The sequence below is a fragment of the Curcuma longa genome, chromosome 9 (genome assembly GCF_044706935.1).
Source record: "Curcuma longa cultivar G26 ecotype Majalengka, Jawa Barat chromosome 9, ITB_CL_G26_1.1, whole genome shotgun sequence".
In the NCBI taxonomy this organism is placed as follows: Eukaryota; Viridiplantae; Streptophyta; class Magnoliopsida; order Zingiberales; family Zingiberaceae; genus Curcuma; species Curcuma longa.
Window position 1 is genome coordinate 8,434,644 of NC_133869.1, and position 11,305 is coordinate 8,445,948.

The following is an 11,305-nucleotide window of genomic DNA, read 5'->3' on the forward strand; positions in this document are numbered from 1 at the left end:
GCTTGAGTAGGTTAATGTTCAATGGCTTGAAGGTCCAGAATGAGCATTGGAGCTTTGAAGGAGATTGGAGGACACTCTATGAGGAGGAGCATTAAGAGATTGTCGATGCAATCATGAGATTGTGGGTTTCAATGGCTCAAAGTCGTAACGTAAGGTAGATTAAGAAGGTGATGAGGATCAAATGGCATGGAACTAATTTGTGGAGCTTGATGCATATCATGGATCAAAGGCCTTACACAAGGTGTACTCGAGGACATTCAAAGTGAGGTGGACTTGTAGGCATGGAGGATTGGATGACACAGAGCAAGATCAGAGAGCTTGGTGTATTTGATAAACCAGAGGTATGACCAAGGTGGACTTAAGGCGAGGATCATCGATGAGGTTGAAGACTTAGAGGCATGAGAATATGAGAAATTTTACGTGCAAAGAATACTATTGGGATTTGTGCTTTTGGAAAGCATCATTGGGGATGATATATTTATCAAGGTATGGATATACTACTTAGTAGCTTGGTTTGAAGCTTTCAACTTATGGCTATTGGTCCAAAGTTATATTTTGTGACTCTGTTCAATGGTAGACTATGCAACTTTATGAGAAAGTGAGCCAAATGAAAAGGAACTATCAACGATATTAAAAGATAAGTTTAGTCAACTAGAGCACTACAATAAAGGAGTCAATTAATTAAGTGCAAGAGTTCAATGAATAAAAATATTCAATTTGAACAATACTGATTGGGAGTTCCTTCTAGTCAATTGGCAATAGGCTTGAGAAATGATTGGATAAGATTTCTAGTTGATCGATGACTATTCAATGGTAACATATGTCTAATCAATTAATTAGGTGGTCATTCTAATCCATAGATATTGGAGAACTTTGTATTAAGTTCTTGAAAATCTTTGTACCTCACAAAGTTACAAAAAAATATTTAGATACCCCTCTGATCTTATGCCAACAATATGCTAAAAAATCTCCAAAGACTGGATGAGTCATAGATCAATAGGAGTAAAGTCTATGAATCATGTTAAATAGTATTTTAATGTATATATTTCTTATATTTGTTAATTTTACTTGTACTCTATACTAAGGGGGTGTTTGGTTTTAAGTTGTACTTTTTCGATGGAAAGTTGAGGTTGAAAATATGTAAATGTATAGTTGGGGTTAAGAAAAGGTTGAGAAAATGTAAATGTAAATGGAGTGTTTGGTGAATATGAGGTTGAGTTGTATTTTGGATGTCCATTTACTTATTTACTCTTACTAAGAAAATTAAAAAATCCTTATATATTTTTCACAATGATAGATGTGTAATTTAAACTTTCAGGTTGGCAAAAAGGACCTCCACAGGTCCTTTTTGCTAACCCCCAATTTGTTACCCCAACCTCATATGTACATTCACCATTTAAACCCAAACACCCATCATCTGTCTATTGCACAAATTTCAAGAACTCAATGGAACATTTACATCTGGGGAATAAACCAAACACTCCCTTGACATAATAATGAATGCACACATGCATCCTTATTTTATCATGAGGATTACGTTTGAAGTGTATTGCCTATTCACCCCTTCCACTCTAATTAGTCTCAACAAACTGAACCATCAATCCTAACAAGTGATGTCAAAACTCAAGGCTCTAATTTGAAGAACTAACTGATTTAAGAACAATAATCAACTTTTATCTTCTCTTGCTGCCCCGTTTAGAGAGAAAAGTTCTCCCTTCTCTCTAGAGAAGGTGACGGGATAGGAGGAGGAGCTGCTGGATCCTCCTCTGATGATTTTTAATAGTGAATCTTCAACGTCAACAAAGAAAATCAACCTCTCCGGTGAGAGAAAGAGTCCCTCCTTCCCCACCGATGGAGTCTTTAAGAAAGGATCTAATTTGAACGGTGCTAGGTGAAGAAAGTAGAGGTAATGCATGGTTTGATCAAATTGGGCACTCTAATATATATCACTGATGACAGCAGCTCTTGAGCAGGAGAAGAAGGTCAAGTAGATTAGTCGAAAAATACGATAAAAGTTGCAACAAAATGAACTTACGTAGAGATCCAAGAAGCCGTCATTAGCTTGAGGGAAAAAGGAACCAGTGAGGCTCAAGAATTATTAAATTAGATTTATAACTAGAAAATTAAATATAAATATTAAATCACAATAAGGCATATATACACAAATAAATATAAATCAACCTTAACCCCTTACCTAAAATCAAACTAAATCAAATTACAATTAACACAAATGGACCAAATAAAAATTTTAACGCTTTTATTTAGTTTTAATTTGCTATTACTTAACAAGGACACCGCTGAGTTCCAGAAAGTCCTAATTCTCTCTGTTTAGTCTGTGCATATCGTAATCCAATTGTAAGTCATTGCTTATTTATTTATTTTCCCTTTTTGGAAACAACTTGATGATCTCATTTATATATCTTTCCCACGAGACATTACACAAATCAATCTATATACACCTGCAAATGCTACATATACCATGTACTGATTGGACACAACAAATGCTGCAAATTAAGACAGTTGAAACTTCAAAAAGAGAAGAAAAGAAAATGAATTGCTGAGCCCGTGGTAAATAACAATGAGATGACTTGCAAATGAATGCGAGATTTTGACGTGTAGAGGCCATGGCTTGTGACGGAAAACCTAAGGGAAAGAAGTAACCACGGAAGAGGTGGTGACCAGACCAGACAGCAATCCAACCAGTACTGCATTGTTGTAGGTGCTAGGCTCAGTCTGCATAGAATTGTTGCGGCTGTCAATGAAAGAATCATTCTTAAATGGCCCACCCACAAGTCCTCCTATGGCTACATTTGGGTTCGACTTTGTCGAGTTGAGCCACTGAAAGCCATCACAACCGGTCTTGGCATTAGCTGGAATTGATGCCCCCCTATGGTGAACCTGTTGAGGATAGCTGCTTCCATATCCTACCAGGTAACTGAGCTTCATTGGGTTATTACCCAAGATGTAGTCAGCCTGTACAAAAAAAAAAAAAGAAAAAGAATAGCAGCCGAGGAAGATTAGCTTGTCAAGAAAAAGGATTCAAAGTCATGACCATTGAATGCCAAGTCAAATGAAGAAGTTTCAAGAATTACCTGGGATACAGCAAAGTTCCGTAGATCATAAGGAGAATAAGTCTTTCCACTGCAATGGAGTTCAGGCGTACGAGAGGTAAGCATGTAATCACTGTAAACTATAGCCAAGAATGAAGCAGCAACTGGATGCTGAAGAGCATTCCACTGATCTACCCACACCAATCCACCTAGAATGTGAAAATAACAACATCAGTATACATATATGGGTATCCCATTGTTCCGAGAGAGCATAGAAGCTTTGGATTAACATTCTTTTATCACTGCCTGCATACTCTGTATGAGATGGTTGAAACTTAACAGAATGATTAACTGGTTTCACATAGATATTGGATTTTGAGTCAAGAGCTGATGATATTTTTTGACACAACGGCTTTACACGATTCTTAAGAGAAGCAATTGCATAGAGATTCTACTTGTGTTAATTCGCATTGTCAAACAAGCACATGAGAACTTGATACATCATGGTTTTGGCTAAAAAAGATTAAAATTTAACTAATTAATTGTTTTAAAAAAGGTAACATATTAGCATACCCTGAGAAGATTTGATTATGATGTATCACTAGCCTCTGTTAGCAAGTGTTCGCTCTAGTCAAATTTGTCAAACAATCCAATGGTTTTGGCAAAAATGGAAGATAATAAAAAACGAAACTTCAAAATGATAACAGATTAAGATATCTTTAGAAAGATGAGTTAAGATGTAACAAGGCTGTTCCTCCAATTTCTTTTAGCATTTTTTTCTTCAGTAACGTGGGACAAAATAAAACTCCATTTCAAGATATCTTGATCAGAAGTGATCAGCCACGTCACCCAAATTTATTTTATACTATAAATGATGATGGATATTAGAAATTATCTCAGATATACAAAGAATTGACAGAAAGGATAGAGCCTTGATATGCTAGTATTTTATATGAAACATAAAATTCAAACAATTTGCTCTAGTATATGGTTAAAACTAATAAATACATCCAAATTATCATCATCCACTGTTGTTCTTTTAATTTTGTGTAAATATTATTGTCTACAAGGTACCATTTTTATAGTGACAATATATCTTATCCACTCTGCTGCTCGATCTCAATTTCTATTGTTGGATCAACAAAAAGCATCCACAACTTGTGATGCATGATATCTTAGGAACCCACTTCGAGAAAAGTTTATTCAATCATTACATAATCATGCTTGAGAAAATGGATTATATTATAACACATTAGTATATATGACATAGCATCTTAAATTTTAGTTATCCAAATGTCAACCTCAGGAAACATGGGCAATCATAGAATTACAGAAAAATAGAATTAGAACAAAGTAAAATTTGGATATACAGGCACATAAGAACTGCTCTAAGAAGTTCCAATCAAAATAAGGATTATAGATAGCAATCAAAGGATTAAAATCAATCTTGTGAAATTAGAGTTTTAGTCTTAGTACAAAAGTGTATGATTTAGGTATCATGCAAGGCTGAAACTCGACACACTCCCAAGCATGTGGAAATGAATTCAAATAAGTTTCAATCACCCAATTCTCGTCCTTGCAAGTCTATAAGGATTAAAAAAAAACATTTGAAATGAAATTTTAGAGCAGTAATTACAAAATTTATATGTCAACTATTGATTCAACCTTGCTAATAACAAAACAAGTATAGCAGATCATATGGCAAGTTAGCAAGGTTTAAATATCATTCTTTGTTAAAATTTCAGTTTCCTGCCATATAATTATATGATTCCGGCACCATGTTATGTGAAGTTAGCATTCTTCAACATGCATTGAAGTATGATGAAAAGAATTTAGATGATTTTTCCTCCTTTAATATCTTTCACTTATTTTATTTCCATCTAAAACTAAAACTATAGAAACTAGATACTCAATTGAATTAAAATTTTATTATACTATGTCATACCAATACTCAATACATTCAACAAGTGTTAACTCACGTCAAGATAAATTTAGATAGACTTAGTAATCTTCTTTTACTTGGAATTTTCACTTTTGCTAAGATTTAAAAAATTATTTTTCACATTTTTTGGTTCAATCTATATTGAGATTAGATTACATCACTATTACTAATGTAAATCTCTTCTACTCGTAACTTTTTATTTTTAAAATATTATAAAATATAATCAATTGATTACAATTTTACATAAATATTTTTAAAAAAAAACATTTAATTGATTTCATCTTGATGTGTACCAAAGAATGTTGAGTGTTAAAACAATATCATTCTCTTTAACATGATCAACACAAGCAACATAGGAGAGATTACTTATGCTGATCAGTATTGGATTTCAATAATTTACTTGTAAATTTCAATTGTGCTAATTAGCACGACATCAAATTTCAAATTATAACTACAATTCCTCTATGAGATGCAAAGGTTTAATGAAACAAGGAAATTATTAACTTGGTATGAACAAACAATGAAAATAAAAAAATAATAAATGTACAAGAACTAGATTTATGGCACTTAACCACACAAAATCTTACCGCCTGTTCTACTAAAAGTGGCCGTAGGGGAATCTGGTAACAAGCCACACATCACTGCTTCAGCTGTTTGTCTATACAATTGCAGACCCTTCATCTCTGCATTTGATGATTGATGAGAGCCAAATAATTTTATTCTAGACAAAAGAACCTGCAAACATGAAAATATTATTTAACTTCAATAATGTTAGAAGCAGTTGCTCGCGCTCGTGTAAACAACTATTCCAAGATAACACAAAGTAAAATCTGTGTATATTTTCAAAATTTAGGAAATGCAAATATTGAGATGATGGCCTATAATCATATCAACATAAATTACCTACAAGATTTTTACATTCGTAGTACAAATATTTATGAAATTAAAAAAGATCTTCATCAAACAGAATAAAGATTATAATTTAAACAATTTTTAAAAATAGTTAAACCAATTGATAGCAGAAACCATAGCAACATATCCCTAAATACACCTGAGTTCCAGCCCGTTTGTCATCCCAGCTGAACCATGTTGGTCTTCCCCAGTCAGCAAAAGCATTTCCATTTTGCACAGTTACATAGCTTAGGTATGTTTTATCTCTAGTGGCATGAAAAAGCCAGCTAGCAGCCCACAAGAGTTCATCCTCATAGCCAGTAGAGTTGTAGAAATTCTGGACTTTCGGAATGCTGACACTATAAGAACCTCTGTAGGTATCAGCAAAAGTAAATAACTTCTGGGCATGCTGAAGGAGCAAATCTGAATAGGTTGTGTTAATATTTTTGAAGACCAAGGAAGCTGCAGCCATAGCAGCAGATGTTTCAGCTGCCACATCTGTTCCTGGAGCAGTTTTGTTAACTTGAACAAGAGGCCTCTTTTCTGCCATTGTTTCTGGCCTTTCCCAACATTTGTGGTCTATATCAGGATCACCCACCTGTAAGGATAATTAAATTCAATCATCCTTGATGACTATTATATAGAAAAATAATACAGAAACTTCCATTTTCTAGGAATGAAGATGGACATTGTCAGGAGATGTAAGGGTTTAACACACATCTAAGCGCATGACTAAGCATATAGATTCTTTTCCTAACAATTAGCTGTCTGCTCAACATATCTTATAAACATTCCTCATAGAAAATAGGACCCAAAACTTACAACTATAAACATGCTTATTATATATCAAAACCAGAACTTTAATTCTTGTTTAATATTTTCTGTTTTCAACTTTTATATTTTTTAAAATAAGATTTGAAAATTAATAAAAAACAAATATTTACCATTAATCTATAGCAACCATTCACCTCTAATAAATACAAAAGTGACATAAACTTAATAATAAATATTTGTTTTTGTTTTACTTTCCTTCTTGATTTTCAAATCCTATGTTTTAGCAAAAAAAAAATGGAAATAGAAAATTGTTCACTTGTTATGATTTTTAACTTCCTTAATTTGCAAGGTTCTAAGTTGGCAGCAAATACGAAAACAAACAGAAATTAAAGTCAAAACCTTTGAATAATAAATTACTCTATTATGAAATCCTTGTGAAACTGATTTGCAGTTAAATACCAAACCAAAGGCAAAGTGGAAATATCTGATTAATAACTTTGAATCCTAAAGAAATTAGTGTTTTTTTGTCATGAATGCACTGCACTTTCAATTTATGCTATAGTTCAATAACCTAGTTGATGCCGATGAGTTGAAGAAAATAGGGCTGGCTCCCTAATGAGGTCACTGATAAGGGCACGGGTGACATGTCCTTACTATGGGTGCAGGGCACACCCCCAACCCAAAATTCAGTTGAAGCGTTTCTCAGACCTCTCTTCATTTATGCGGCAACCAGATCACACATCAGGGCTCCAGTATTTTTCTGACCTGACTTGGTCTCTGTCCATCTTGATTTTTATTCTGTTTTCATCATATTTGAGTGTTTCTCATTCTGGAGATACATGAGGTGATGTTGATTGTGTAATCTAAGTATATCAAGCAAAACCTTCCGTAAAAATATTAAAACTGCACAAATGATGCTGCTGTCCTGTCAAACATGTCCTACTTTAAACAGGCATGCGATAACAGAGTGTGAAACTTCTTCTTACCTGGACGTATAGCACATTATCGAAAGGATGGGCATTTATCAAATAATCCGTGATCCACTTGAGAGCATCTAACGCTATCTGCAGCTGGTTCACAACAGCCATTTGGTCACCGTATTCCAGAATTGACCATGACAACAATGTTGCAGTATAAGCCATGGGAAAACCAAACTTAATGTGATCCCCTGAATCATACATTCCTTTTGATAGGTCTAATCCTGCTTCTTTTCCATCATCCAAAGCTGAATCCCCTCTCCAAGAGATCTTGTTGTCGACTAACTTACCCGCTGTAAGAAATTAAAAAATATCAAGGATCTACAATGTCTGCTGTTTGCGAAGTTAAGAAGAAAATCGTATATTTTGATTGGTAAAAGATACTCGTTCTGGTTGAAGCCCAAGAAAAGAATTTCAGAGCTGTGCTTTCATTAATCTCGAATAGAAAACATCGTGACGAAATTGGTCTCGAATTTGACATTGAAAAAAGAATTGAAAAGAAAAACACTATTATGCCAAATTCACAGATTATTCATATTCAAACAAATAAGTGTCAAAAATATCTTGAGACTGGTACGTATGTCTACACAACCACAAGAGGTATAAATCTGAGCGTAAATTTGAGAGAACTTTGGAGCTGAGAGAAAAGAAAGCTACATTTTTGAATTTGGAAGAACTGCAGAGCTACTGCCAGAGCATCAGCATACTTCTTATCGATGGCCCCGGGTGGCCCGGGAACTGGAAGCACGTCTCTGTGGTGGTGATGCTTCTCCTTGATCGTTAACACGGCTGCCACGGTGACGAGCATCGCCACTGCAGCCACTATCAACCACCCGGTGCACCCTTTACTGTACTTGGACGACACCATTATCCAATCTCCGCTCCCGCTTCAGATCAAAGTTGAAACAACATCTAAACCCTCAAGGATCACAGCCAGCAGAAGCAAGGCATCCAGAGACGCTTATTCCACCGACAATGCGGTCGAATGCAAGAAGTCGGGCAAAAGAGAGGGGAATTTGTAGGGCTCAAGAGAGATCCAAGCGTAGCGTCAATGCAGAGAAGGATCAACCGGCCCGCATCAAGGAACACCCCGTCCCCCTCTCCCTCTCCCTCTCCCTCTCCCAGCCCTCCTGTTCACCGACACCCTGGGAAGTACGGATCGGCTACTTTGATCGTATATGCTTTGTATGTTAGGCCGACGTGTTAGTGTATGATAGGTGGAAACAATGTTTCGTCCGTGTGTGTGACCTTAAATCCACTTCCCTGTATCATTACCGAGACAGCAAATCCCACGCTTCCATTTTTTTACTTGGACGTTCTTTTCCGACGTGCCACTAGCTACGCATTCCAACTGGCCTCTCTACTGATGCTGCAAGGGAAGAAGATAGGAGTCCACGTGGTATTAGTACAGCAAATTGGCAGTTCGGAAAGTGGGCCCTTTCAAACGGGTATCTTTTGATGGAGTTTTGGAGAGAAAAGCAAAATCTTATCATTGGAGTTGGTGAGGCATCAGATCACGGAAATTATTTGGCGGGTAGTGTCTTGACGCTTTAAATTTGTACACGGATAAATGAATGAAATGTGAATTACTAGGTGATTTTAAGGACTAATTGCTGTTAATTATAAATAATGCTCACATTCCCTAAATAAAATACCATGCGATGTACTTTAATATAATATTAGCATTTCCAACCGAATCAAACTTTATATTGTTAAAATTTATTTGACAAAATAATAGAATTAAATCAAATTAAATTTAAAATGAATTAAATGATTATTTAAATTTGGTTTGATTTCTTTTTACTAGATTATATATATTTGGTTTAAGCCTGGCTTGGTTTAGCTGAAGCTTGGCTTGGTTCAAGTTTGTTTGTTTATTTGAAGTTTGATTTATATTTGATTCGTTTAATTATTAAATTTATTTGATAAATTTATTTGATTTTTTAAAATTTTATATTTTTAAATTTATACTAAATTGCTAACTCAAGAATATAAATCAGTGACAACACTCGGAAGAAAACAACATAATTGACCAAATAAGAGTGATCGCATTAATAAACAATTAACTCCATGCATATTTATATGTATGTATAAGATCAACTCTGGCTTGATTTCTCTTAGGTATTGACCTTCACCTCCTCAATCGTCTCCTCTTTGATCGATGGGCTCTCACTGACCTTCTCTATCGTCGACTCTTCTTTATTACTATCACTCACCTCATCAACCTTTGGCTCTTTTGTATCGTCCTGGCTTAGCCCTATCTCATCCCCTTCTTCCTTAACACCAATTTGCTCTTCAGTCATGCTCTCTGTTATGGGAACCTATATATCAAGTCACACACACACACACATAAGAGTTATAAGGAAAAAGAGATGAGATGGTCATCGAAGATATTAATTATGCCTGCCTTAATTTGCTGGATACATGCATGCATCTACCTGATCATGGGTCTCTACGGGAGCTACCAATGGTAGGTCGGCGATGACGGGGGCATTGTCGTCCTCAGGGGCGTTGCCCTTGCTGCTTATATCCTTTGGTTTGCTCGCACAGCTGCCCATGGGTGACAAGGGTCAGGCTGTGGAGCTTGTACGTGTGAATTAATTAGCTTCTTTAATTTTGTGATTAATTAAAGGAGGTGAGGTGAGTTGGGATGAGGTAGATGGGGATGGTTATATAGGAAGAAGTAAGTAAGTTTGGAGGATGAATTAGTGGTATGGAATTGATGGTTATATTAAGCAAGGAAATGGGTGGGTGTGGTTGATGATTATTCGTCAAAGGTTGACCCCGTTCTTTGTGTAGCTAACGGTTCGTGTGATGTTAATTAATCAAATAAACTCACAACTACACAAGTTTTTACTCTAAAAATCTTTGTTATTATCCTCATTATAACATCTAACAAGTTAAACTAAAGAAATTAAAGATTTCTACAAAGGAATAAAAAGTTGATGTATAGGATTTTAGGCCATTGAATAAATTAGGAAGAGTATCCTTCATTTCCTCACTGAGCAAGACAAGTAATTTTGAACTCACTCAACCAGTACACTAGAATCATTCAACATTACTCTAAGACCCGATCACATTTTGGAATCGATGATTTAACTGTTTCAAAACCACCAATTTAAAAAATTTCAATCCTTAACCTTAATCTTCAAAGATACTTATAGTTCATGATTCAAAATTGTTGATTACGGTTTGATTCACAGCTCATGACGATTAAGATTATTATTTATATTTTAATTTATTAAAAATATTTTTAAAAAAAATAAATTTGAAAAATAAAAAAGGAGTTTGAAGTTATTTAAGTTGCCTATGTATTCCCTTACAGTATAAGAGAATCAAAACTCGCATAATTTGTTTACCTTTTTACCCTTATTACATTAGAAAGTGACATTGTTTACTTTCATTTCTCATTCATGTACTGGTAGTCCCTTCAATATCAAAACCTAATACCTTATCCTTTGAAAGTTACATTAATTCCTTGTATTCTTTTAACAACTCTCGTCTAATCATCAAGTAGGACTTAAGCTTTTGAGAGTCGGGAGACAAAATAAATCATTTTTTATCCAAAATATTATCTTCAGAATTAAATATTTATTCAAAACATGTTCACTTGATAAAGTAAATGCTTACATTGACTTGTTTACTTATGTTTTTGACTTTAAATTACTTGC

At 34.8% G+C, this 11,305-nt stretch overlaps 1 protein-coding gene across 1 annotated transcript; it reads right to left on the reverse strand.

Annotated features, from left to right (window-relative positions):
- Window positions 1-2,391: 2,391 nt before the first annotated feature.
- On the reverse strand, window positions 2,392-8,721 carry LOC141834938 (endoglucanase 24-like). Its single transcript, XM_074722332.1, has 6 exons — window positions 8,292-8,721; window positions 7,644-7,927; window positions 6,044-6,481; window positions 5,580-5,727; window positions 3,093-3,259; window positions 2,392-2,973 (listed from the first exon to the last, which is right to left on the reverse strand). The coding sequence occupies exons 1-6, from the start codon at window positions 8,500-8,502 to the stop codon at window positions 2,644-2,646; spliced, it is 1,578 nt and encodes a 525-aa protein (XP_074578433.1). The 5' UTR covers window positions 8,503-8,721; the 3' UTR covers window positions 2,392-2,643.
- Between the last annotated feature and the right edge of the window lie 2,584 nt (window positions 8,722-11,305).

Bases quoted from the DNA above. Each gene is read 5' to 3' on its own strand.
- LOC141834938 (XM_074722332.1), bottom strand. From the start codon at position 8,502: ATGGTGTCGTCCAAGTACAGTAAAGGGTGCACCGGGTGGTTGATAGTG. The intron at 7,928-8,291 runs GTAGCTTTCTTT...AATTTCTTACAG, and splicing joins GTTCTTCCAAATTCAAAAAT to CGGGTAAGTTAGTCGACAAC. The intron at 6,482-7,643 runs GTAAGAAGAAGT...TTATCCTTACAG, and splicing joins ATAATGTGCTATACGTCCAG to GTGGGTGATCCTGATATAGA.